Source organism: Xyrauchen texanus, chromosome 48, assembly GCF_025860055.1.
Source record: "Xyrauchen texanus isolate HMW12.3.18 chromosome 48, RBS_HiC_50CHRs, whole genome shotgun sequence".
NCBI lineage: Eukaryota > Metazoa > Chordata > Actinopteri > Cypriniformes > Catostomidae > Xyrauchen > Xyrauchen texanus.
This window is the reverse complement of record NC_068323.1, coordinates 9949318-9975016: the sequence shown is the minus strand read 5'-3', so window position 1 is coordinate 9975016 and position 25699 is coordinate 9949318. Positions and strand designations below refer to the sequence as shown.

The window sequence follows — 25699 nt, the reverse complement described above, 5'->3', positions numbered from 1 at the left end:
CTGGACATTAATATGGAATATTCCAACCATTGCAGCAATTTAAGCTTGAAGCACCACCTGTTTTTTCTCCAGGGGGCAGTAAGCTAAACTTTTCTGTTTAGGTAACGTCAAAGTCTTTCTAGCAAGCCAGTCCACCGTCGGCCATCTTTGGAATGCTCTCGGGAGTTTATTTCCAGTTATGCCAGAGCAGCTCCTATCTACTTGAATGGGGAACACTGAAATCTCAAAAATAGTTGGTCAAGATTACGATCAAAGAACATATTTTAAATCAGCAATAAAATCAAACAACACTGCTTTCATAAATTGTGATTCTTTACCTCCGATTAAGCTGAAAAACGCAATTTTACCGGTTTGTTTTGCTAATGCACATGCACATTCTAATTAATTTGATAAAAACATTTGAAGCATTTCAAGAATTCCCCCTCTCTCTCTCTCTCTCTCTCTCTCTCTTTGTCTATTCAGATAAGTGTATGTGTGTATTTCCTGGTTTTTATTTGTATAAACTGTGGGTGAAAAGACAATACCTGACGTGTAGAAGGAGTGACTGCAGACACCATAACAGGCACGTCCGCAAAACACAGACTCCCACTCACACACACACACGCGCACACACACAATGAGCAAGCTATTAAAAAGCAGGGAAACCTTATGTGGGGAAAACTGGCCTGAGGCGCATCCCATCTACTAAACTAAACTGACCTGTTACACTTATTGCTTAATGCATTGCATATTTACAAATGTTTTAGCTGTTACTGGCAGTGTTAGCCTCATTCACCGTTCACTTTGAATGCATCTTTTTGTTTTCTCCATACAGTTAAAGTGAATGGTGACTGAGGCAGTCAGTCCCTAGCATGCTGTTTAATGGAATAATTCTCCCAAAAATGAAAATTCTCATCATTTATGCCATCACAGACTTGACTTTCTTTATTCTGCAGAACACAAATTAAGATTTTTAGAAGATTATTTCCACTCTGTTGGTCCATTTAATGCAAGTGATTAGTGGATAGAACTTTTAAACTCCAAAAAGCACATAAAGGCAGCATAAAAGTAATTCATACAACTCCAGTGGTTAAATATATATCTCCAGAAGCAATATTATAGGTGTGGGTGAAAAACAGATCAATATGTAAGTCCTTTTATATATATATATATATATATATATATATATATATATATATATATATATATATATATATATATATATATATATATATATTATCCTCCATGCCAAGTAGGTGCAAAATGCATGAAGAATGTGAATTGCCAAAAACAACTTTAGAACAATATGAAAGTGGAGTTTGGAATGACACGAGGGTGAGTACATGATGAAATTTTCATTTTTGTGTGAACTCAACTAACCTGTTACTGTCTTGAATAAAAAAAGGAGTCAAACAACAGTGACTACAACACGGATAATAAATGCATGGGAAAAGCAATAAATAAAACATAAATAATAAAAGGCAATTTCAGCGATTACAGTAAATGACCACTAATTATGGTAATAACACTCTAAATGGGTGTTATAAATGTCTTTGTGCTCCGTTTTTTAATTTGCCTGGGTTTTATATGACATTTTCTCCCATTTTTCAAGCTTCCAGATGTGTATTTATGTATAAGAAATTAAATTATAAGCTTTTATTTACAAAGCAGTGATCGATTTTGCAACTGTATCAAACTCCAGCCTGTTGAGGGTGCAGTCTCGTTTGTGTTTTTGCTCTGGTCCACCTTAAGAGCGCTCCTCTTTGTTTATGAGTTCCTGAAAACTTTTCCAACCAATGGCAGAGCAGCTAGGTTACCTGCCTGGTGATTTGGGCCTAGCAACGAGTTCTGATTGGTCGACGCATTTAACTGACAGCCAATCAGCTGCCTGCAGGGGTTGTTTGGAGCCACTAGAGAATGACAGCTCGAAAAAAACTAAAAAGAAAGAAGGAAAATTTGTTCAGCTCACGCCATTGCCATCCGCCGTAAGAGGATGAAAACTTTCATAATGTTTTCGCGTTCATTTTAAGCTGCTTTCGGTATTCAATCTGTACCACCGACAGGAATTACATCTGACTGGAAATATTGGCCTCATATTTTGTCCATTTGAGAGGATTTACAGGTCGGGTGTGCTGAAAAACGCACACTTATGGGAAACGGGACTTTTTATGCTAGTCATATTTAGAGACTACTCACAGACATCAGACAGCCATGTCCGGGGGTATCGGTATATATGCGGTCAAGAAACGGAAGAAGCCTGTTCAGAAAATGTAAGTTTTTTTTCTGTGGAGTGTCTCATGTTCAAGTTCAAAGCGCGCCCGTCTCGTGCATCGATGTTATTGTTACAGCGCACCAGAAACGTCGGAATAATTCGAACGGATAGTGTTCGAATGTTATAATGTAACAGAACGAACGTTCTGAGAGAAGAATGGAACGCGTACTATTCAACAATGCTTTCATTTGTTACTTAAACCCTAAAACTATGTTTACAATTGATAAAGTTACGTATATGCGAGTGCGATGTCTTAAAAATGTCAAAATCGGAATTGAGTGCGTTTTTTATAGGACACGCTTTTGAGAAAATTAAGTTAATGCATAATGTAGCCTATATCTTGCAAAACGGTCTGTGTCAATTCGTAAACTTATCTATATGCTGTATAACAAGGTATAATATATATATATATATATATATATATATATATATATATATATATATATATATATATATATATATATAGGGCCTATATATTGTCAAGAGTAATAAAATGGTAAAAAAAAAATATTTAAAAACTTAAATGTTTATTTGGCTGAACTCTTTATGTATTACAGTGTATCGTGTCTTCAATAATTACTTAATTCTTTTATCTCCCCGGGTGAATTCGGACTTTCTAATGAATCTCATGTAATAAGTGGGCCGGTGTTTGTTTTTTCACGCGTTTCATTGTCCGAAAGTCCGAATTTGACCCAGTTCTGTACACCGGAGCTTCCAGACTTCATCGGGACACCTTAAAAATTCGGTCTTGGAGTGTATAGTTTTGGGTCTGGCATGGAAATAGTACTCTTGTATTAATCATAATCAAGTTGAGAGTTGGCGGCGCTCTCACGCGATGAGGGAGGGAGGGAGGGAGGGAGGGGGGTTATTGTAATCTGATATAGCCTTTCTCAAATCATGAGAACACATTTTTTTTTTTCCTCTCTCACTTTTTTCTTGCTTCACCCCCCCCCTCAAATTAGCATTTTTAACGTTTTTAAGTCACGCAAACTGTTACGCAACTGCGGTGGAACTGGCTAAAAAGCCCAAGCACGCCTTTGAGCGGTTGTGGGACCTTGTTAATGCTCATGTTTTATGATTTTGCAGATAGTTTGACTGAAAAAAATGTCTAACTCAGCTATATGCAATACCAGCAATATAGCCGCTGGGTCTGGCTTATTAGTTTGAACCTACATTAATTGTCAAACTTCTAGGACACTATCATATTTTTTTTGTTAACACTCTACAGACACTGTCCACATTGCATAGAAAGATAATGAACTGCAATAGTAATAAGTGTATTTGCAAGCTTTCTACAAAATAATAGCAAATCATGTTGACCATTTGTCAGGTAATCTAAAATGTGCTGCATGTGATAACATCTGAATTAACCGGTTATTATACAAGGATCAACAAGACTTCTTATTAGGTTACACTGATTTAAAATGTAATTTTAAAACTTTCAAGTAAAATAGTAATGGCTTCTTAAGGTAACAAATGCACATTTTCCCTCTTTACAGTGTATTTATTGTAAGTAATTATACTGTAACATAAACACTGATGTAAATTGTTTGACTTCTTGTTCAGTTCTTGAGCTAAATAGCTCACAGTGCTTTTTTTCTGATTTAAGGGATTTGTGTAAGTATTAGCAGACTTTGTATGTCTGCACCTTGATGTCGGCCAACGTATTTGGCCTGCAAACACTCTCAAAAGAGTGTAATGGTGCAGATCCCGTACCTGTATACAGCAGCGTCTGGCCCACCCACTGGGTTATGTGTATATTACGCTTGTCATTGGCGTAGGAGACAGACGACCTTTGCACGGTATGTCCGCACTTCAGAAAAGCTTCTTACTGGAGCTTGAACTGCAGTGTGTCTTTTAGCGTGCTGATATACGTTAAAACAAGACAGGAAGGTGGCGAGGCTTTGGAACGGCCAAAGACCGTGTCTGACACAAAGAGGGTATTGAGAGAATGTAACTGGACACCTGGCTTCACACCACGACTGCTAGGAGTTGGAATGCTGCAGAACAGTAGAACCTCTTTTTCCACTCTCTTACTTTCACTCACTCTCTCCAAAGTCTTGTCAAGATTTCCTCACATATGATTCCTCATATATGCGAAAACAAAAACATTGGTGCAAGAAATTGAACCAGCTCGCCTCTGCTGGAAACTGCAGCTGGAACTTGGAAAAAAAAAATGGAAGTTTTCAGCATCTTACAGTGGGCTGAAACTGAAGTGTTTAATTATTTGAATGTTAAAGTACTTTTTAATAAGCCATTTGTAGGTTGATTTGTTCAAAAAGATTAAACACCGTGGTTCCGTAGCGCTGTTTGAGCATCCTGGCCAGCCTGACACCACAACGTTGCTCAACCAGTAAGCACGAGGTTGGGGTGGGACTATGTATTTGTCTGACCAATGGAACATTCTTTCAATAATAAAGTTCATGCCAATGGATACTTAGGCTTTGTACGGGCCGGTTCCGTCATCAGTGCGGTACTTGCCGATTGACTATGTCCAGCATAGTTTTTCAAGGCACGTGGATACTCCATTCTGAAATGTAACATCCACTTTTTACCATTCAGTCAATACACAAAGGATAAAATCAAGCTTTTCAAGCTGGTTTCAGCCTCATCGCATTTGTTATGGTTATGGGTGCTAGTTTCACACCCTGGCCCCTGTTTAATATATTATTATATATAGCTTCTCAATCTCCACCAGGCATAGGCATCTCAGTAACATCTCAGAGTCACAAGATGTAGTGTAATTCAAACATATTTATTAAATATCTCCCAATTAAATGGCATCAAATATAGGAGCACCTGTAGAGTCCAGAAATATGTTCTCTTTCTCCGCTTACCTTTCATCTCTTTCCCTCGTGAGAGAGCACGTGTTCACCTAATTAAAGTTACAAGAGAAAAATTAACTATTAATACAATCATCCAACTGAATGAAAAGGCAGGGAAGGCATTTATAACTATAATAATTATTTATACAATATTAACATACCATAATATAATGCATTAAATGTAATGCAAAAATAAATTAGAAGTAAAATAATAATGAATAATACGAATTATATGAAATAATGACAATTAATCAATAACAAAACACATAACATTAAGTTTAATTGCAACTATGAGTTATCAGTTTGTCTTGAGTTTGACACTAAGCTTTTAGGGCTATCTATCTTAATATGGAGAATATTATTTTAGCCTATACTTGTTTGAAGTCTTATTATAAAAGCTTTTTTAATAAGCCCTTTAAACTTTGTTTTGCCAACTAGGCTTTAAACTAGGCAAAGTGATATAACAGAATAGGACAATTCAATTAGTATCAGTGTGCAGAAAGAACCCTATAAAAGGGGAAATGATCTGGACCGGCCGATCAGGTGACAAGATGATCGGTATAAGCCTGTAAAAATCCTGATTGGAGCATCCCTAGTTTTTTGCATGGCATTAAACATAATGCCATAAACAAACTGCTTTCCTCTTTTTCATCAGGCATTCATTGTGCAGTTGTATAATGTGCTAGCACAGCTGAGCGCAAATTGCTGAAATTATTCCCAACTCTGAGCCCATCCAGATTGGAAAATAGACTTGAAACTCTTTAACAGAATTCATTAGGCTGACATGCGTCCAGCTGTAATTTGAACTGTCCACATATTGAACAGACTGCAGACTTCGGGGTCATATAAAAACCGATTTTCACATCAAAGTCCAGTATGAATAAATAAAGGACAGACGTCTGGGCGTTCATGTCTGAATCTTGAAATGCTTATGCACAGTGGTCTGTTTAATGAAGTAGTAAGTCAGTAAGACTGCTTGCTTGACAACAGCCCCACCCCTTTCTTGTCTCTAGCTATGATGTAAGGCAGTTACATTTGCACCCTGACAAAGGGCCTTAGAAAAGGCACATTTACTGTACTGTGCCTTTGCGATGGTATCTCTGGCTCGGGAATCAATACATTGATATCGGGCATTGATGTGTGTTGAGAATGGTGACTAAACATGAATTTGTACGCGGTGCCCCTAGGACTGGACGATTTTGCAAAAAATTTACATTTCACTATTTTTTAATGATGTTTGAGATGTATCCCAGTATTTATGTCTTTGCTCTGAAATTGTTTAGTTTGAAATGGTCAATCTTATCCAATGTGTTCAAGCGTTGTTCCCATGAGAGTTTACATTTTGACAGCAAAAGCAGAGAATAATACAATGAAGTGTCATGTGCACACTGTTTTCTTGCATTGTTTTTTTTTATTTTTTATTTGAATAAGCTGATTTTTGGTAGTTATCAGCGTATTGGTGATGCTTAATTGTATATCCCCCAAAATCGGTGTGAATATATGTTATATATCGCCCAGCCCTAGCTGACCCTCTGAGAATAATTGACCGATGCATTGAATGCACGCCATTGGAGCCAATTTATTTCTGATTCAAACCAGATGTGCTTGAGATTCAGTTGAGGTTATCAGGTGGAAAACAACCACTGCTTTCTAAATTCACCCTTTCCCCTCTGATCTCAGAACTGTTATGTGTAAGAGGCAATGTTAGGGTTTTGGTAATGGGGGCTGGAATGAGATTGATGTAAATTTACTCCAGTCAATTTGGACACACTTGACAGGTGACCTGTTATTTATTTCATAACAAACCTTATGTTGTTTACTTTCCCTCTTGCTTCAATGTCCGATGGCAGTTTATGATAAAAATGCTCAGTGGTGTGTGTAGAATTATAGGATGGTGATGGGATTTTTATTTTTCAAAAGCTATGTTTCAAAAAACCTTTAATCTAAAATCTTGTTCTTAAATGCTCGAATTTAGTTTTGTAGACATTTAATTTTGAAGATGCTACTGTTAGTCTAAAATGTAGAAAATGGAACTATTAAAGAATGATTAGGTGTGTCCAATATTTTTGACTGGACAATCTACACCCAACTTCCCACTGACCAGTACCAAGGACATGTAGTGACTAGACAAAAGACAATCTACCATGGGATTTGTAGAAAGATTTTTCTCAAACTAGGCTGCCAAGAGCTGTAATATTGTGCATTGTGACTATCATCAATAAACCTTTCGAACAACGCAATACATGCAGATGACAAATAAGCTATTGTGCAACAATGATAGGATATTTTGAAACTGTCTTTCCATTGGTTGGGTTTTTGGATGAGTGCCAACCTGAAAAGAGAAGGAAATACACAAACGTACAATTATTGAATAAGTGAAGAATGCAGAGAAAGCAAGAAAGGACAAGAGAACAAAGAACCAAGTCTTGAGATGGTCCTCTGTGTATTGCAAATGGCATGAGACACCTTATTGCATGTTGGGACATGCTAGAAGAAAACAATGATGATGTCACACCTCATGTGGTTGGCCTGAGATGTTTGTGCATAAGAGGAGAGAAAAGGAGAGATAGAGTGAGAGTTTTCAGATGTTCCCACTTGAGGGATGTCTTCAGTGACAAAAATCCCTTGGCAACCTCAACAACCACAGTAAGTAGTGGGAGGTCTGCACAATCAGTACCAAGGGCTGAAACTCAAATCACAGTGGATCTTTACCCACTTTTACCAAATGGATGTAATTCAGCCAGAATGTTGAAAGAATGTTTGATGGTTTTTCTCTTGGTTTGTATTTCCCGCATTGCATTCCAGCATCCAGAATTTCCTCACAAATAATAATGGATTATAATAGATCAAAGCCAACATGCTAGTAATTGCAAACATTGTAGTGCTAAAAAAAATTGTTTTGATAGAAAGTTTTGTTAAGCTTGAAAATTAGTTATATTAATTTAGCTATCTGATAAAGGCTTTGTTTTAAGGTTTGGGATGAAACGATTACTTGGCTTTCATAATGGACTAGGGCTGGATATGATACAGGTTGCGATTCATATGATTCAATAAATTGTTATGCATCACAAAAACCTAATTGCATCGCCGTTAAATCTGCACAAAATGTACGAGTCACACTCCATTATTTCTGCACAAATTTGCTTAATTATGCAGACTTTTTCCAAAAAGAATCATCCAATGATCGGACTAACCGATATTCCCACCCCAAACTCATGACATTGTTGTACCAATGTTGCTATGTTGTAACAGAGCCATGTTATTTACTATTTATAAAATTATTTCCATCACCATAAAAAGAAAAAAAGATGTTTAGCCATCAGCAAAGAAAAAGCCCTTGCTCACCCTGATTGTTACTTAGGTGTTTGTTGTATTAAGCGCAAAGAAAAAAAAGCACATGCTTTACAATCAAATAAATGGAATCTCCTGAGAACTTAAAAAATAGGCGAACCAATGGCGTGCCAACGATGATGAACCCCTTCATGTCATTCTAGAAAAATGGAGCTCAGGGCTGAAGGGAAGGAAAAGGGTGGAACACACTTTTTTGTTCCTGCAGGCTCTTTTTTTCTGAGGTTAGTTTTACTTTCTTTCTGGGAAAACATAATTAGGGTCCGGCTTGGATAGCTAGAGTTACCACTCCTAGTCTATTGAGCTGGCAAGCAATGAAAAGTCTGCATGAGGTTGAGTTACATAGTTTTGATGGCCGTGATTCTAGTAAGGGAGCTCAGGCTCAGATAATGGGATTTATATCAGAAGCGTGGAAAGTTATTCTAGTATACAAATGGTGAAGAAAATAATTGCCTTACTTTTCCATTCCTTATTTAAAATGTGAATTGCGTAGTCCGGTAGTTACAAGATAAACATAGGCAGATGATGTCCATGGGCTTTTTTTTTCATTATTATTATTATTATTATTAGATTTAGATTTTAGGTTAAAGTTTGTGAATAGAAAAGGCAAAGTGATGTGGCTGGTCACCAATCTATTTACATTGAGATTATAATCAATCTACACTGAATTTTTGTTATGAAAACAGTACCTTTGGTTTTGGGACTAATCTTGCCTGTCCACAGCAATAATAAGCGAATACATTTCAGGCATGTATGTAATGCTACAGGCATTCAGGAGAAAAGCCCTCTATAAGACAAGGTGTACTCAGTAATGTGATTCAGAGATTATAAATCAAGACTTAGAAACTCATTTTCCAAGCATTACATACCCTGAAACCCAGTCAATATTCAGTCTGTCTTTTGTTTGCGGCATTCACAATAAAAAAAACCGAAAAAAGTAAAACATTAGCAAAATCCCGTAAATACTGCAGTGCATCTTGTAAGTTTTTGTTTTTCCAACAGAAAAAGCCTCAAAATCTTATTTGGATAAAATAGGGCCTGTCTGAGGACAACTGTCACATTTAATCAGAAAACATAGAGATGGCTGCTATGGCGTGGGCTGCTATTTCACCAGCTAGAAGTCTTAGAGAAATTGGCAATTCGAAATTGACCAGTCAGTGATGAGTCAACCATAGAGACCCATAAGAAAGAATGAAAGTAATGAAGAAAGACTAAGGTGACGGTTAAAAAAAAGTGTGATTAGGCCGAACATCTAAGAAATGTTGACACGTCACTACATGAAACTCTTGAAAAATACCCAAAGTTTCGAAGTAATTTCTCTGTCGACATTGAAAGCTACAGAAAATGCAGTGCAACACAGCACAATCAGAATCAATAAGGACATAGGTGATATTTATAGGTGATATTAAAATACTTTCTCCAATCCCAACCTAAAATACAGAGACGACTATTAGAAGGCTACTAGTAAAATGATATCTCTGAAAAGTGTAACACTGTGGCATTGTTTCCGATAAGCCTGACACAGGGACATTTGCGCAACCAATGCTGTCAGTTTGGGTCAGGATTATCTGTTTGCCCAACCAATGGAAGATGGGGGAGTGTTTAGGGAACCTTTCTGTACATAATCATTATTTTTGTAATTCTGTTTGGTGATGCCAGTGGTGCAGAAATTACATAGTGTTGAAACAGAAGTTTATATACACTTAGGTTGAAGTCATTAAAACTCATTTTTAACTACTCCATAGATTTCATATTAGCAAACTATAGTTTTGGCAAGTCGTTTAGATCATTTGCTTTGTGCATGACACAAGTAATTTTTCCAACAATTGTTTACATTGTTCACATTTAATTGACTATATCACAATTCCAGTGGGTCAGAAGGTTACATACACTGAGTTAACTGTGCCTTTAAGCAGCTTGGAAAACTCCAGAAAATGATGTCAAGCCTTTAGACAATTAGTTAATTAGTGTCTGATAGGCTAATTGGAGGTGTACCTGTGGATGTATTTTAAGGCCTGCCTTCAAATCAAAAGAAATCAGCCAACTCCTCAGAAAAGAACATTGTGGACCTCCACAAGTCTGGTTCATACTTGGGAGCAATTTACAAATGCCTGAAGGTACCACTTTCATCTGTACAAACAAGAGTATGCAAGTATATACACCATGGGATCACACAGCCATCATACCGCTCAGGAAGGAAACACATTCTGTCTCATAGAGATGAAAGTAGTTTTGGTGCAAAAAGTGCAAATCAATCCCAGAACAACAGCAAAGGACCTTGTGAAGATGGTGGAGGAAACAGGTTGATGAGTATCTATATCCACAGTAAAATGAGTCCGATATCGACATACCCTGAAAGGCTGCTCAGCAAGGAAGAAGCCACTGCTCCAAAACCACCATAAAAAAGCCACATGGGGACAAAGATCTTACTTTTTGGAGAAATGTCCTCTGGTCTGATGAAACAAAAATGTAACTGTTTGTTATGACCATTGTTATGTTTGGATGAAAAAGGGCGAGGCTTGCAAGCCAAAGAACACCATCCCAGCCGTGAAGCATGGGGGTGGCAGCATCATGTTTTGGGGATGCTTTGCTGCAGGAGGGACTGGTGCACTTAACCAAATAGATGGCATCATGAGGAAGGAAAACTATGTGGATGTATTGAAGCAAAATCTTAAAACATCAGCCAAGAAGTTAAAGCTCGGTCAAAAATGGGACTTCCAAATGGAAAGTGACCCCAAGCTTACCTCCTAAGTTGTGGTAAAATGGCTTAAGGAAAACAAAGTCAATGTATTGGAGTGGCCATCACAAATCCCTGACCTCAATCCAATAGAACATTTGTGGGCAGAACTGAAAAAGCATGCGCGATGCCAAGGAGGCCTACAAACCTGACTCCATTACACAAGTTCTGTCTGGAGGAATGGGCCAAAATTCCAGCAGGCTACCCAAAACGTTGATCCATGTTAAACAATTTAATGCTACCAAATACTAACAAACTGTATGTAAACTTCTAATCCACTGGATATGTGATGAAAGAAAGAAATAATTCTCTCTACTATTATTCTGACATTTCACATTCTTAAAATAAAGTACTGATCCTAACTGACCTAAAACAGGAAATGTTTTCTATGATTAAATGTCAGGAACTGTGAAAAACTTGAGTTTAAATGTATTTAACTAAGGTGTATGTAAACCTATGACTTCAACTGCACTTCACCTTCAATATAATGGTATTTTGGCCAATGAGATTTCGCTGTGGGCTGAGCTACCCAACATGTAACACATCTAGAAACCTAGCAACCAACAAAATACTAGTTAGGACAAAAAATCAGATTAAATACAGAAGGAATATCTTTTATCGCTTAATTGCATCGCACCTGATTAGTATGTGGTGTAAAGCTATTTTTTAATATTTTTATCTTTAAGTTAACTAATTTTGCACTTTCCACAGTTTCCCAAATGTATCTTATCTTGGATTATTAATAATCACATTTACATTTATCAGAGTATATAAGGCACATCACAGTCCTTAACCAACAGTCTAACCCACATTTTTCTTCAATGTTCTCTCTCTTCTCAGCCCCAAACCACCACCACACGATGGCATTAAATCCAACCCCTCCAAACGACACAGGGATCGGCTGAACAGTGAATTGGACAAGCTGACTAAACTCTTGCCCTTCTCAGAGGACATCCGTACACGGCTGGACAAACTGTCAGTCCTTCGACTCAGTGTTGGATACCTGAAGGTCAAGAGCTTCTTCAATGGTGAGCTCAGAAGCTTTTTCTATGTTTTAGCTTTCTTCAAATCAACATAACATAAAAATGTACCCCATTTATCTAATATGGTCTGCACTTATATAATCAAAATGCCAAAACCAGCAATGCACCGATATATCAGTATCGACCAATACCGATAAAAGCAATTATCTTCACTACCGCCGTCGGCCGATAGTTTAAAAACAGCCTTTGTTTAAATTTAATTCGAAGTTGTCTAAATAATTTATAGTGATTTGAACAAGAGAGCATAAAACAAGCAGAACTACCAAATTATCCACAAATGTTCTTCTGAATAATCGGTTATTGTATAGGCACACACATTTTGTATCGTTCATTCCTCCTCAGAACATGTGTGCTAACCACTAAGCCAAAGTTCTGGCTCAAATCATTTGAAAAATAGACGTTATGGTCAGTGAATAATAGTTGCCTCCCCTGTCAATTTGAGTTAAGTTGACATTGAACTTAGTTTCTTAAATTCAATGTCGCATTGAAACTCGCATTGAACATTTAACTTAATTTCTTAAGTTCAGTGACGCAACTAAAGGTTGATGCCCTCCCTACCACATGAGAGGAAAAAGGAGACATGATGTGGCTTCCTTCTTAGCACTTCCACATATCTACCTTCATATCGCCCTTGATCACGACCGCTTGATGGTTTTCGAGATGGCAAATCTGTGAATATACTTCTCAGAATTATGATTCAGTCTCAGTTTAATGGGATTTTCCCCTGATTAGATTCTGGAGCCCTTTGAATAGTTCTACTGAATTGTGTACATACACAATTTACCAAACGATCCATGTCACATGGAAGACTGACAAGAAACTTGTGACCTTAGCAGTCATGTTTGTTATTTCTGGGGAAATTAACAAGGGAGCTGATGGATCACATGACAAATTGTACTCTGGTTTTGGATCCTTAACTCACTAAAAGACATGCTTTGCTTTCATTTAACTTTTTTTTTGGTATCTAAAAGTTTTTATAAATCGGTTCTCAGCTAGAATAACCGTAATCATTTCATCATTTTTTTTTTTACTTCAGATCTTCAGCCATTAAAGGTTTATTTGTTTGTGTGTCTTTGGAAAAAAAAAGTGTCACCGTAACATCTCGACATGACCATGCCGGAGTTAGGTAGGATCTTCTCATGGAAGTAATCCAGAGGGTTTCTAAGTATAAAACTGATGCAAACTCCTCTAGGGAAGGTCAAATCAGAAATTTCCAAAATTAAACGATTTGTATTGGTAATCTGAAAGATATATGAAATTGTTTTCCAGAAAAAATGTATATTTTAAACCCACAAACCATTATGTCTCGAACCATTAGATGATCATTTTCAGTTTTGGGTGAACTTTCCCTTTAAGAAGGTATGATGACTTCGTTCCTTTAAGAAGGAATAACTTCATTCCTGCAAGAAGGTATCACTTCTAGATGATCATGCAAGGGCATTGGACGTGTTGCTTTTCAGGGTTTACCAATGTGTACTTCACTCACCTGTCTTTCCTTGACCATGCTTAAGTTTTTATCAGACAATATTTGGATATAGGATTGATTTAGCCACCTTAAAAAAAGAGAGAGTGTAGGTAACCACTGTAGGTGGCTCTGCTTTTCATCTCCAACACCAAGATTTCCATTGAAATAACCTTTGTCCGCATTGAACTTTCTATTCATACCAATAGTCAAGTCAGAATTCTTTATCTCTGGCTCCATTATCTTGTCTTTCGAACATGAAAGTGGCAGAAAACGTGTCTTTTCTTCAACCGTTTAGCTGAGAAAGCATGGCAGCTATGCAGAGAATTCCATTGTGAAAAGATTCAGGGCCTTGTTTAAAAATGTGTTTTGAGTAATCTTGGCACCATCAGAGGGCAAGTTGGAAGACAAACAGGCAAGCTTGGTGTGGAGAGTGCTGAATCAGACAATATGAAGTCCCTGGCACAATCACGGACTCCCCACTTTGTTCTGTCATGCTAAGTCCATCCGAACGAACATGCAAACATTGCATTGCAGTATAAAAAGGGTAAGAATTAGAAGTGGGGGATTTTTTGTAATATTTCAAAGTATTGCACTATTTTATTGCACAATACTTTAGCGTCATTCTAACGTCAAGAATGATTACTTTTAGTTGTATTTATTAACATTGAAGTCATAGAGGTCAGGGGAATTTAGAAAAAAAAATTAAAAGTATTGTGATAATTTATCTCCCAATATTTCATCGATGTTCTAATGGCAAGAATTAATATTTAAAATGGAATTAGTCATTGCAGTCAACATTTATTTTAATACTATTTCAAAGTATTGCAATATTTGATCTCACAATACTACAAGAATTTTTAGTTACATTATAGTTATTGCTTTCAACGGGGTTCCCGCACATTGTTTCTTTTTTAATTACTATGTGCTACTTCTGTGACTACTATGAAGTCACAGAAGTCCAATAAAAATTTATGAGAAATTACTAAAAGTTTGCAACACTTCACAGATTTGAATTGCAATACAATAAACATAATCGTAGTATCATTGCACTGCAACCCAGATATCGATTTTACTTATAATATTGTACAGCCATGTCTCTTCTGTTTCCCAACCCTGGTCAGAATGCTGGTGTGTTTGTAGGAATGAAGGTCTTACCCAGTGGCATATAAAAAGTTTGCTGACCTATCATCATTCCACTGCCAGACTAGAACTCCCCTTTCCTTTGATGAACTGGCTGTGTATTGTGTGGAAATGTATCATGTCTTTTCTTTTTTTCTCCTCCACCCTTTACATTATTCATCTGAAATTGGTCCTCCAAACAAACAGACCATCAAAAGCTTGGCAGAGGCTCAAATTGTGCCAGCCTTCTGCCCCCCTCCCTCCCCCACCCAGTTAAGCTTTTAATTGTTCTTCTAAAACAGCAACAGTTAGAAACAGGCATTTGAGGCAGAGCAGAAGAACAAGAGAGAATGACAAATACAGTTCAAGGGTTAGTTAGTAGAAAAATATCTCAGCTCTGTAGGTCCATACATGGCAAGTGAATGGGTGCCAAAAAGTTGAAGCTCCAAAATCCACAGAAGGGCTGTATATAAGTACTCTGGGAAACACTGGTGGTTAAATCCATGTCTTCTGAAGCTATCTGATAGGTGTGGGTGAGAGCAAATCAATATTTAAGTCATTTGTCCTTTATTTTTACTTTCTCCTTCTATTTTTAGTGATTCACATTATTCATGCATATCGCTCCCTTCTGGGCACTGAGGAGAATTTAAGACAAAAAATTACTTAAATATTGATCTGTTTCTCACCAACATCTATCATATTGTGTCTGAACACATGGATTTAACCACCAGAGTCATATGGATTACTTTTATACTCCTTTTTTGTGGATTTTGGAGCTTCAATTTTGGACCTACAGAGATTAAATATTCTTTTAAAAAAATCTTCATGTGTGTTCTGCAGAAGAAAGTAAGTCATACACATCTGGGATGCCAGGAGGGTGAGTAAATAATGACAGAATTAAAAATGTTCAGTGAACTGTCCCTTTAAACGTGATGCAGACAGTCCAAAAGAAGAGTGGCTATTTTTGACCTGCCCTCAAGATTTGCAGCTGCATCGAGCACTTCTCACCCTTAAGAGGCTGAAAAAACTGAACTGAATGTGTCACTATGCAATTGTGGAACTTCCCTAGTACCCTGAAGTGTGAAGCTGTGAGACGCAAAACACGATGCCCTTATAAGCGAATAGTATCTGGTTATATATGTTTGTGTGTATGTATGAAGGCCTATATATACAGTATATACAGTTGAAGTCAGAAGATTACATACACCTTAGCCATGACATGTAATCATAGAAACCATTCCCTGTCTTAGGTTAGTTAGAATCACTACTTTATTTTAAGAATGTGAAATGGTAGAATAATATTAGAGAGATATTTAAGAATTTCTTTCTTTCATTACATTCCCAGTGGGTCAGAAGTTTACTTACACTTTGTTAGTATTAGCTTTAACTTCCTGGCAGATGTCTTTAGATTTTGCTTCAATATATCCACATAATTGTCCTTCCTCATGATGCCATCCATTTTTTTAAGTGCACCAGTCCCTCCTGCAGCAAAGCATCCCAACAACATGATGCTGCCACCCCCGTGCTTCACGGATGGGATGGTGTTCTTTGGCATGCAAGCCTCACACTTTTTCCTCCAAACATAGTGATGGTCATAATGGCCAAACAGTTAAATATTTGTTTAATCAGACCAGAGGACATTTCTCCAAAAAGTAAGATCTTTGTCCCCATGTGCACTTGCAAACTGTAGTCTGGCTTTTTATGACAGTTTTGGAGTAGTGGCTTCTTCCTTGCTGAGCAGCCTTTCAGGTTATGTCGATATAGGACTCGTTTTACTGTGGATATAGATACTTGTCTACCTGTTTCCTCCAGCATTCTCACAAGGTCCTTTAATGTTGTTCTGGGATTGATTGGCACTTTTCATACCAAACTACATTTATCTCTATGAGACAGAATGTGTCTCCATCCCGAGCGGTATGATGGCTGCATTGTCCCATGATATTTATACTAGCATACTATTGTTTGTACAGATGAACGTGGTACCGTCAGGCATTTAGAAATTGCTCCCAAGTATGAACCAGACTTGTGGAGGTCCACAATGTTCTTTTCTGAGGAGGATTTCTTTTGATTTGACCATGATGTCAAGCAAAGAGGCACTGAGTTTGAAGGTACTGTAGGCCTTAAAATACATCCACAGGTACACCTCCAATTCAGTACACCTCCTATCAGAAGCTAATTGGCTAATTGTCTAAAGGCTTGACATAATTTACAGGAATTTTCCAAGCTGCTTAAAGGCACAGTTAACTCAGTGTATGTGAACTTCTGACCTACTGGAATTGTGATATAGTCAATTAAAAGTGAAGAAATTTGTCTATAAACAATTGTTGGAAAAATTACTTGTGTCATGCACAAAGTAGATATCCTAAACAACTTGCCAAAACTAGTTTGCAAATATTAATCTGTGGAGTGGTTAAAAAGTGAGTTTAAATATCTTCAACCTAAGTGTATATAAACTTCTGACTTCAACTGTTTATATATTGCCAGACTCTGGACTGGGCACTCCTTCACTTTCTGTAAATAATTACTGCAAAATCAGGAAATAACATCTCAGGAGCGTTTTGTTGCGGTACGGTGAGCTTGAATTGGCCCAGGCTGAGCTATTTGCAGTCCTTCTCAAAGAGTATTAACTGGATCAAGGCAGCAAGTTCAGTAAATCTTTTATCAGAGTGGCTATTTTCGTCACTGGTTGTGAAGCGAGGAGAGAGGCGTGCCCAGGGCTACGGGTTCCTCTCCGTCTGGCTTCTTGCAGGTCCGACAGCGCCTTTGTAGAGAATGGGTCTTCTGTTGGTGTCCTCGGACCATCCGAGGTTGTAGAGACCGAGGGAGACGAGAATAACCTCTAAGAATCTGAGAAGAACTGTGAGATTAGGTCCCACGGCGAGACGCACAAATGGCACATTGTGTGAGCTGCACTGTACTGATGAGGGTCAGGTCTGGAGGAGTCACTGCATAGATCGCTTCCTTGTCTAAGATTTGACCTTAGGGATGTATCCAGACCACTATTGTGGCGCCTGGAGTATGGTGGAAAGATCCCTGTAAAGAGAGTTTTACATTTGTTTCTTGTTAGTCTTACATTTACATGTAATCACTGAGCAGACACTTTTATACAAAGTGACTTGCAAATATGGAACATCACAAGCTATTCATATAATATCTGCAGTAACACGCTGCAAAATTTCAAGAGTGATCTCAAATTGTTTAGAAACTAGAGCAGATGAAATGCAGAAAAGTAGAGAAAGTGCCTTTTTAATGGTTGTTGGATGGTTACAGAAAGGTTTTGCAAAAATTCTGGAGTGCCAAATATCTCAAAATTGTTACATATTTGAATAAATCCTATTAAAGTTCTTTTTTAACTATTAAATAATTAATTGAAACATTAAATCAATAAATGTGCCCCAAAATATTTCATTTTAGCAGGTTTGTATACATTTTTAACTTCCCATTAGATTTGGGTATATTTTCATTTATGCACGAGCTTTGCTCTTGTCATTTTCTTATTTTGGCTCACTAATGGTTTGTTCACACAGAACACGTTCTTTTGTTTAAAATGGTAGATGCAGCACAACTAATAGCATGCAGGTCTCAAGATATTACTAAATGTTTAAAAAAAATGCTGAACTCATGGCAGGAGACACTGAAAAATCAGCGAGATGTGTCACATTGGACATTTAAAGGCAAATGTCTAGCACCTGTTGACATCGAAAAACCATTCCAAAACAATGTAGACAAACGTGAAAACGGTTGTGTGTGTGAACGGCCCCTAGAATTCATTTTTGAAAGGTGACGCCCACTGTGTGACGTGTCGATATCCATAACCCTGAACATGAAAAGACAGAAAGCTCGTGCTGAAAATCAACCCAAAGCTAATAGGATTTAAATATTCTGATTCAAATTTAATTATGTATTTCACATTTGATTTAAAATCGAGGGAAAGTCATACATCCGTCTACAGCTCTTTCTTCAAGTAGAATTTGGAAGATCAAGAGAACATGAATGATCTGGAAAGCGACTTTATGCCTCATTGTGATGGAACCACCAGGTGTTTTGCTCTTTCAAGTTCCAAATACATGTTCCTTTGCCTCTACCCTATTCAAAGCTTGTAGCCTCACACTCTGGCTCGCTGTCTCTGTTTCAGAGCTGTATTTTCGTAATCTTATCTATGTAGAGATCGCCATGTTCCTGACGGTAAAGAGATGGAAGGGCTGAGGGAGGGAGTGAGGAGTTTGCACTCAGAGCCCTGAGGCATTTCGGCACGCTATGGGGGCTCTGCAGGTGGTGGCGCACTCCTGGCCACTTAGGGACTCTCTCATAAAATCTGTCTTTACAAGACTATACATGAACTTTTACCTTTGCTGAAGTAAAAAGCTAGTATGTGTAATGTGGATAGTATGCAAATTGTCATTATGCATAAAATACCCGGATGACCTACTACATTCCCAAAATGTGAAGAGTGATGAATGAACCAGAAGTAATAATGTGCAACAGTGCCCGCCCACTTTTTCCCCATACATTTATTCCATAGGGATTCCCAAAAAGCCCCCATAAAAGAGTTCTAAACATTAAACAAACCAACCAGCTCCAACATTACAAACTTTAATTTGAAGCAAATATGTACAGTATTTCGAAAAATCTGACAAATAGACAAAGGTACAAGACTGTGTACGTAACGTCTTTAATGAGGGAATGAACTACAATCCCATGAAGCATTGCGAAGAATGTAATCGAATTACAACAATGGAAAAATCCAAAACTATTGATTTAAATTTGTTGATCAGATTTATATAAACACTATATGTTAAGATTTACAAACTATTCAGATATATACAAATACTATTGAAGTACTTTTTAGTGTAGGGAGACTGACTTGATTGTGATTCGCATTGTGTCATGGAAATGGAAGATAACTGAAGAGCTCTTTTGGTGCACTTTGTTGACCATAATTCTCTGATTGGTGGATCTTTCTCCATGCAAGATCAGGGGGAGTGTAGATATTCAGGAAATTCTGCTATTAAATGGTTTACATTGATTTAATAACCTCAGAATCATGCCTAGTCTTACTGTTTTTAAAAAGTAGTTTGCAGTATTCAGAAAGGAGTAAGCTAGTTTCCATTCCAAACATGAATTTGATTCCCACTTGTTCCTGGGTCTTTTTCCAGCCTGTTGTCATTTACCAATTCTCTCTTCCCTTCCATTTGTGCATTTAGCTACATGTCTTCTCCAGATGTTTACAATGTTTGTGATCTGTGGGAGTGTACAGTTGGAGAGCAGGCCAGGTCAGAAGCATGTCTTCCCTAAAGCAACATAGCCGTACAAACAAACCAGACCTCTGCAAGGCCACAAAGTTTTTGGTTTCTGTTTTCCTTTTATCTCCTTTTATGATGGAGCAGTTTCTGAAAAGACACTTCTATGTCTTTTTTAAACTGCAGCGATTTTCAGAGGCCTATCGACTCGTTAGACCTCCGGTGCTAAACACCAGATTTCACTTATCACTTTTTTAAGCCATGACGGCAACATACACTATTGTTCTGCTTGAGGTTTCATTTTCACAGTACTTTTCGATGTTTTGTTTTGTTTTGGGGGTGTTTTCGGTCTGCTATTGTCCTCAGTCAGAGGAGTTTGCCTGCCCTTTGTTTTGTTGATTGGAGACAAGACCGATGGACTCAAAACATCAATATTTGTGCTGGCGTAAGTCAATGGAGACCAGCACCAGAGGCTTTGGAATGTAAGAACAGAGAGAGCAAAGACGAGCATCACATTAACAGTGTGATATTCAGCCCATCTTACGAAAAGATGACCTGACCTGCCGTGTTTCTGAATACGAGAGCATGCTATTTATTTGCCTCTTTGATGTGCTTATTTAGTCATCAGTCTCGCCACAAAGCAACAAGCACAGCAAGGGGTCTCAATCTTAGCTTGTACGTGCATGGGTTTACATTAAGCCCAGTTACTTTAATGCGTTTGTCTCTTGAATTAGTACATCAATCTAGTTTTTGCAGGGCTGCAGGCCTCATTTAACTCAAAGCAGTAAATTCTTCTTAGGTAATTCTACCAACCACATTGGGGAACCACAAGAAATGAGTTAGCGGTGCATTATTTCACATTAACTAGATGAGATCGCACTTAACTCGAGGTTGTGAATCTGTTAATATTTTACTGTACATCACATGGCGTATGCAGTTTTATTGTGACCTGCCGAGAATACAGCACAAAGGCTAGCGTATGCAGAACGTGGAAGTGCCAATTTGGGTGGTACCTTGCAATCCAAATTTTTGGATGGTGCAACATTTTTATCAGCAATGTAAAAAGTAGCAGAATTCAACTTGACTCGATTGTGTAGAACATGCATACAATTATTATTGTGTAAATGTTGCAACAATTGTTGCAACTGTGGTCTTACGATTTACACTGAAATTTATATTGTGAATGAAGCCCAGCGAGTTTCCAACTATTCTGTTTTCTTGTGCAATATTGTAAAGTTACCTAGTAGGCCTAGCTCAGGGCAGCTAAATGCATTAATTTTGCCACATTTATGCCTCTGGTTCGCCCCTGAACCATATTACTGCATACTTTGGAAAACTATGTCATTCGGAAACCAAAAATGGCGTTTTCAAATGGAAAAGGATTACCTGTATAAATTGTTATGCTCACAGACACACATACACACATCTTCTCCTCATCACCATGTTTCCTGAGACACTCTGAAATACCATCATAATAAGGCTCTTTGTAGATGTGTTGCCTGAGGTAATTTCTCATTCAGGTGATGCTGCCTCTATTTCTATCCTGGCACACATAACCTCTTTTACCCAGTAGCATTACTATGCATTCCTAACCTGGTCGCCCACTAATATTAAACATACTTATTTTTTTTCCATTCAAATCCACAGTGTATCACTTTTATGACCCATCATTTATATACACATCTGTGTAAAGCAAAACTTCCACAAGCAAGTCACAACCACACGTGGTTAAAACACGCTGGTTTTTTACACCTACTAGAAAAAGAGAAACTTCGAAGCTGCAGTGGTAATCTAAAGGGGAAAACTTGCAACAAGAAAAAAACTTCCACGATGTCGCCCAACACTTGAGGTGGACATAGCATCAACAAGCAAGCCTATATGCAACCAAAGACGGAGCTTTTAAGATACTCAGTCAAAACACAAAACTCTGCTACTCAAGTGGAGACAGGCCCAAGAATGACAAAGAGCCAGGATAAATTGGTTGTCTCTTTCGCGAGAAGCCTCGAGAGCAAGGTATTATAATGCTATAATACCTTGGTGGTTTGAAAATAAATAGAAAGCTTATGCCATTCACCTGGCACCTCATATGTGTGTCACGATGAGCAAGAGAAAACAAAGTGGGAGGGTGTGAATGAAAAACAAAATCTTTCGTGACATCTTCGAGAAGTGATTCATGTGCTAGGCATATGAGTAATCTCGTAATTCCAGGTTGTAGCTCTTTTCAAACAGACTGTAACATGCAGACGCAGTCAAAAAATTCACACGTGTGGTATGTTGTGCTCGACACCAAACGGTTTGCTGTATTCGTAGTGTGCATGAGAGTCACCTATGTATGACTGGGCAAGAGAGTCGGTGAAGATCTGTCACCAGATGTTAGTGGCTACGTGTTAATCTATCTTGCAGCAATTCTTCGCCTCATGCTGGGTTTATCATGTTTTTTCCCACTAAAACATGCTGCCACACAGCAAATTTGGGTTTGATCCAGTAGAGCTGAGCCAATGTTGGGGGAAGTGGTCATGCTATCAGTGAATTGCTACAGATACAAACAGTACTGAAGGATGGTAGTTTTTATTAATACATCTTATTAACCTTTAGCCCTGTGACAATTTACCCTTTATTTCTTTCACTGTAGTCTTCGGGTATCTTTGGCATTTGTAGTTAGATAATCATAACCACATGTAAAACTATGGATAGCACTTCTTTACAATAGAAACATATTTATATATTTCTTTTTTATCATGTATTCATAAGGGTCTTGTTAAAACTGAACTGGAAACATTTGACCTTTTTTGGTACTTTTCAAATGCCTTACAGTATGCATTATTTTTTACTGTTTTAGCCTCAACCCAAACATGCATGTATGAAAATCCATTATAAAAATACAGATTATCAAAGTTTTAAAGATGTAAATATCTAATTCAAGTATGAAATAAAACTAAACCATTTCAGTATTCATTGTGTGTAATTGTTTGTTATCGTTTCTTTTTAAACATTACAGCTGTCCCACTGTTCCCAGATAGCACACATGCTATGCATCTTTAAAAGATCATACGTTCTAAATCAGATGAATGTCTTATTGACATCCGAGAGGAAACATTGTATAGATGTACTGCAGATGAGCAAACAACGTAAAACTACGTCTTCCAGATGTAAACACACACTTAAAACAGATGTCTGGGTGATGTACGTGCGCTATCAATATATATATATACTGGTCTCAGTGGGAATTACGGGCACCCCACCGTCTTGGTTTCGATCGTATATTTCTGGTCACACTCAAAGTTCATACAACTCAAAAATTTTAGATCTAAGTCAACACAAGTTATCACTGGCGTTCCACAAGGCTCAGTTTTGGGCCCTCTTCTATTTATTATTTATTTACTGCCCCTTGGTCATATTTTTAGGAAACATGGTGTTTTTCACTGCTATGCCAACGACACCCAGATCTACCTACCTTCCAAGCCCACTTCTTCCCTTCCTCTACCCTCTCTCATTAAAAACTGGTTCTCATAAAATTTTCTCAAATTAAATTGTGGTAAAACTGAAATTCTCCTTGTAGGCACCAAATCTATTTTGGCAAAAACAAATCGTTTTTCTGTGACTATGATCAGTCCACTGCTTCTTCTTCACAGGTTAAGAGTCTGGGTGTCGTCCTTGATAGCACCTTATCCTTTGAAACTAATATTAATAACATAACTCGCTCTGCATACTTTCATTTATGTAACATTAATCTGGACATTCGTAACAGTGAAAGTATTCATAAGTATTCAAAGTATTCATATACAACATTTTGTCTTAAAACTCACCTTTTTAAATGGGCTTATTTATGACTGTGCAGTATATACAGTATATACAGTACTGTGCAAAAGTTTTAGGCACTGGTGAAAATGTTGCATAGTTAGGATGCCATAAATAGTTAAGTATTTATCAATTAATGCCATGCAAAGCCAGTATACATGAAAAAAGCTAAATCAATATTTAATGTGTCCACCTTTGCCTTCAAAATGACACCAATACTCCTAGGTACTCCTGAATACAGTATTTCTGGTTGTTGGCCAATAGGATGTTCCAAGCTTCTTTTTAGGCTGTCTCAATTGCTTATATCTCTTCTTTTAATCCCAGATTGACTCAATGTTCAGTGGGGGTCTGTGGGGGCCTTGCCCTCTGTTGTAGGGCTCCCTGTTCTTCTATTCTAATCTTTTCTATTTACAAAAGTAATTTTTGGGAGTCTAAAATGTATATTTCCTATTGACACACTAAAGCTGAAGACATGCATAACTATCGTAAGATAAATGTTTTTGTGAAACATCATATCTGCCTAAGACTTATGCACATATATCAAAAGCTAGTCCTCTTGTTGACAGAGTCAACAAAAGTGCCAGTGAAGAATATGCTTAAAGCTGTAGAATGTAATTTCTGCGCCACCAAAAACAGAATTGCATAAATAAACTTTGTCTTCAAAACAGATTTCCAGCGTGCCGTCCCATCCCCAACTCTTGCCATTGGTTGAGTAACGTTGTTGGGGCAGGTCTAAGTGGGTTGCTCAAAACATACAGAGCAATTTTCAGAGCGCCACAGAAACACAGAAGTGTTTCAAGAGAGTGAAATATGAGACATGTAATGTTTGAAGAAAACAAAGAAAAATCTAGGTAAATATCACTTGAGCAGGGTAATTTTATTGGGCAAAAGGTGTCAAAGTATTGTGTGTATTTAGGATACTTAAACTGCTAGCGAAATGTCATTTCCATCACAGAATTCGTTCAAACACAATACAGGAATATTCATGCTTTTCTGTAAAAGTTAGTAGAGAAATAAAAAAAAGAATTAGTGTGTGAAAAATGTTTAATGTGACTTGCTAGAAATACACAGTCCTAATCGTGACCGAAGTTGAAGAATCACTGCTATACAAAATAAGTTCCAAAATAGTCCCATGTAAATAACATAGTACAAAGGAAATGGTAATTCAGTACCATGTGTTATGTTATTGCCATCTGATACCCTCTTTGTATGAAGCTAGTGCCGTTGTACTTTAGTGTAAGGGATCCCTTTGCTCTTCTAATGGGTTAATAAGTACATATCTGCTTTTTCACTAAATAAACCATACTACAATTAGTGTTGCTGTGGAACATACAGGATTTACAGTTAGTGTTTCCATAGTGAAACCAAAGTAAATTTGTGCTCAACCATCAGGTAATCATCTCCAGACTTCAAAGTTCATTTCTGAACATCCAAACGTTCATTCTGTGAATCTTTTGGGGGCTTTTAACATTGTGCGGCGATAGCCTGGGGGCGGCGGTGGCGACTATATCGAAAAAGTAACCAATGACTGCTTTTTCATTTCCCAATCCTTAACTTAGATATGCTCACACATGTATTGGAACGTGCACGGTTGGATCACTTGGCATCCTAACCAAGAGAAACCTGTTAAACGTGTTGCTTAATTTCCTCTTTGCACACAGGAAGTGCCCTTTGTTCAGAAAGAGAGAAGGTGAGATAGCGAATGAAAGTGGATTCCTTTGTCATGTGACACATTTTAGTCTTTTAATACACCTTAAAGGGATAGTTTACACTAAAATGTACTCGCACTAAGACAGAAAAAGAGACTGGGAAAGGAGGTGGAAGATGGAGAGAAAAACAGAAAGGAAAGGGAGGTCTTTTGGGTGGGGGATCA

The 25699-nt window shown here is 37.6% G+C and overlaps 1 protein-coding gene across 1 annotated transcript in view; it reads left to right on the top strand.

Annotated features, from left to right (window-relative positions):
* The first annotated feature begins 1934 nt into the window (after positions 1 to 1934).
* LOC127639428 (aryl hydrocarbon receptor-like) overlaps positions 1935 to 25699 on the top strand; it is an 84448-nt gene continuing 60683 nt past the window's right edge. Inside the window, exons 1-2 of the mRNA XM_052121438.1 lie at positions 1935 to 2249; positions 12002 to 12189. Coding sequence (XP_051977398.1) covers positions 2191 to 2249; positions 12002 to 12189 — 247 coding nt within the window. The 5' untranslated portion in view covers positions 1935 to 2190. The remainder of the gene's footprint in view (positions 2250 to 12001; positions 12190 to 25699) is intronic.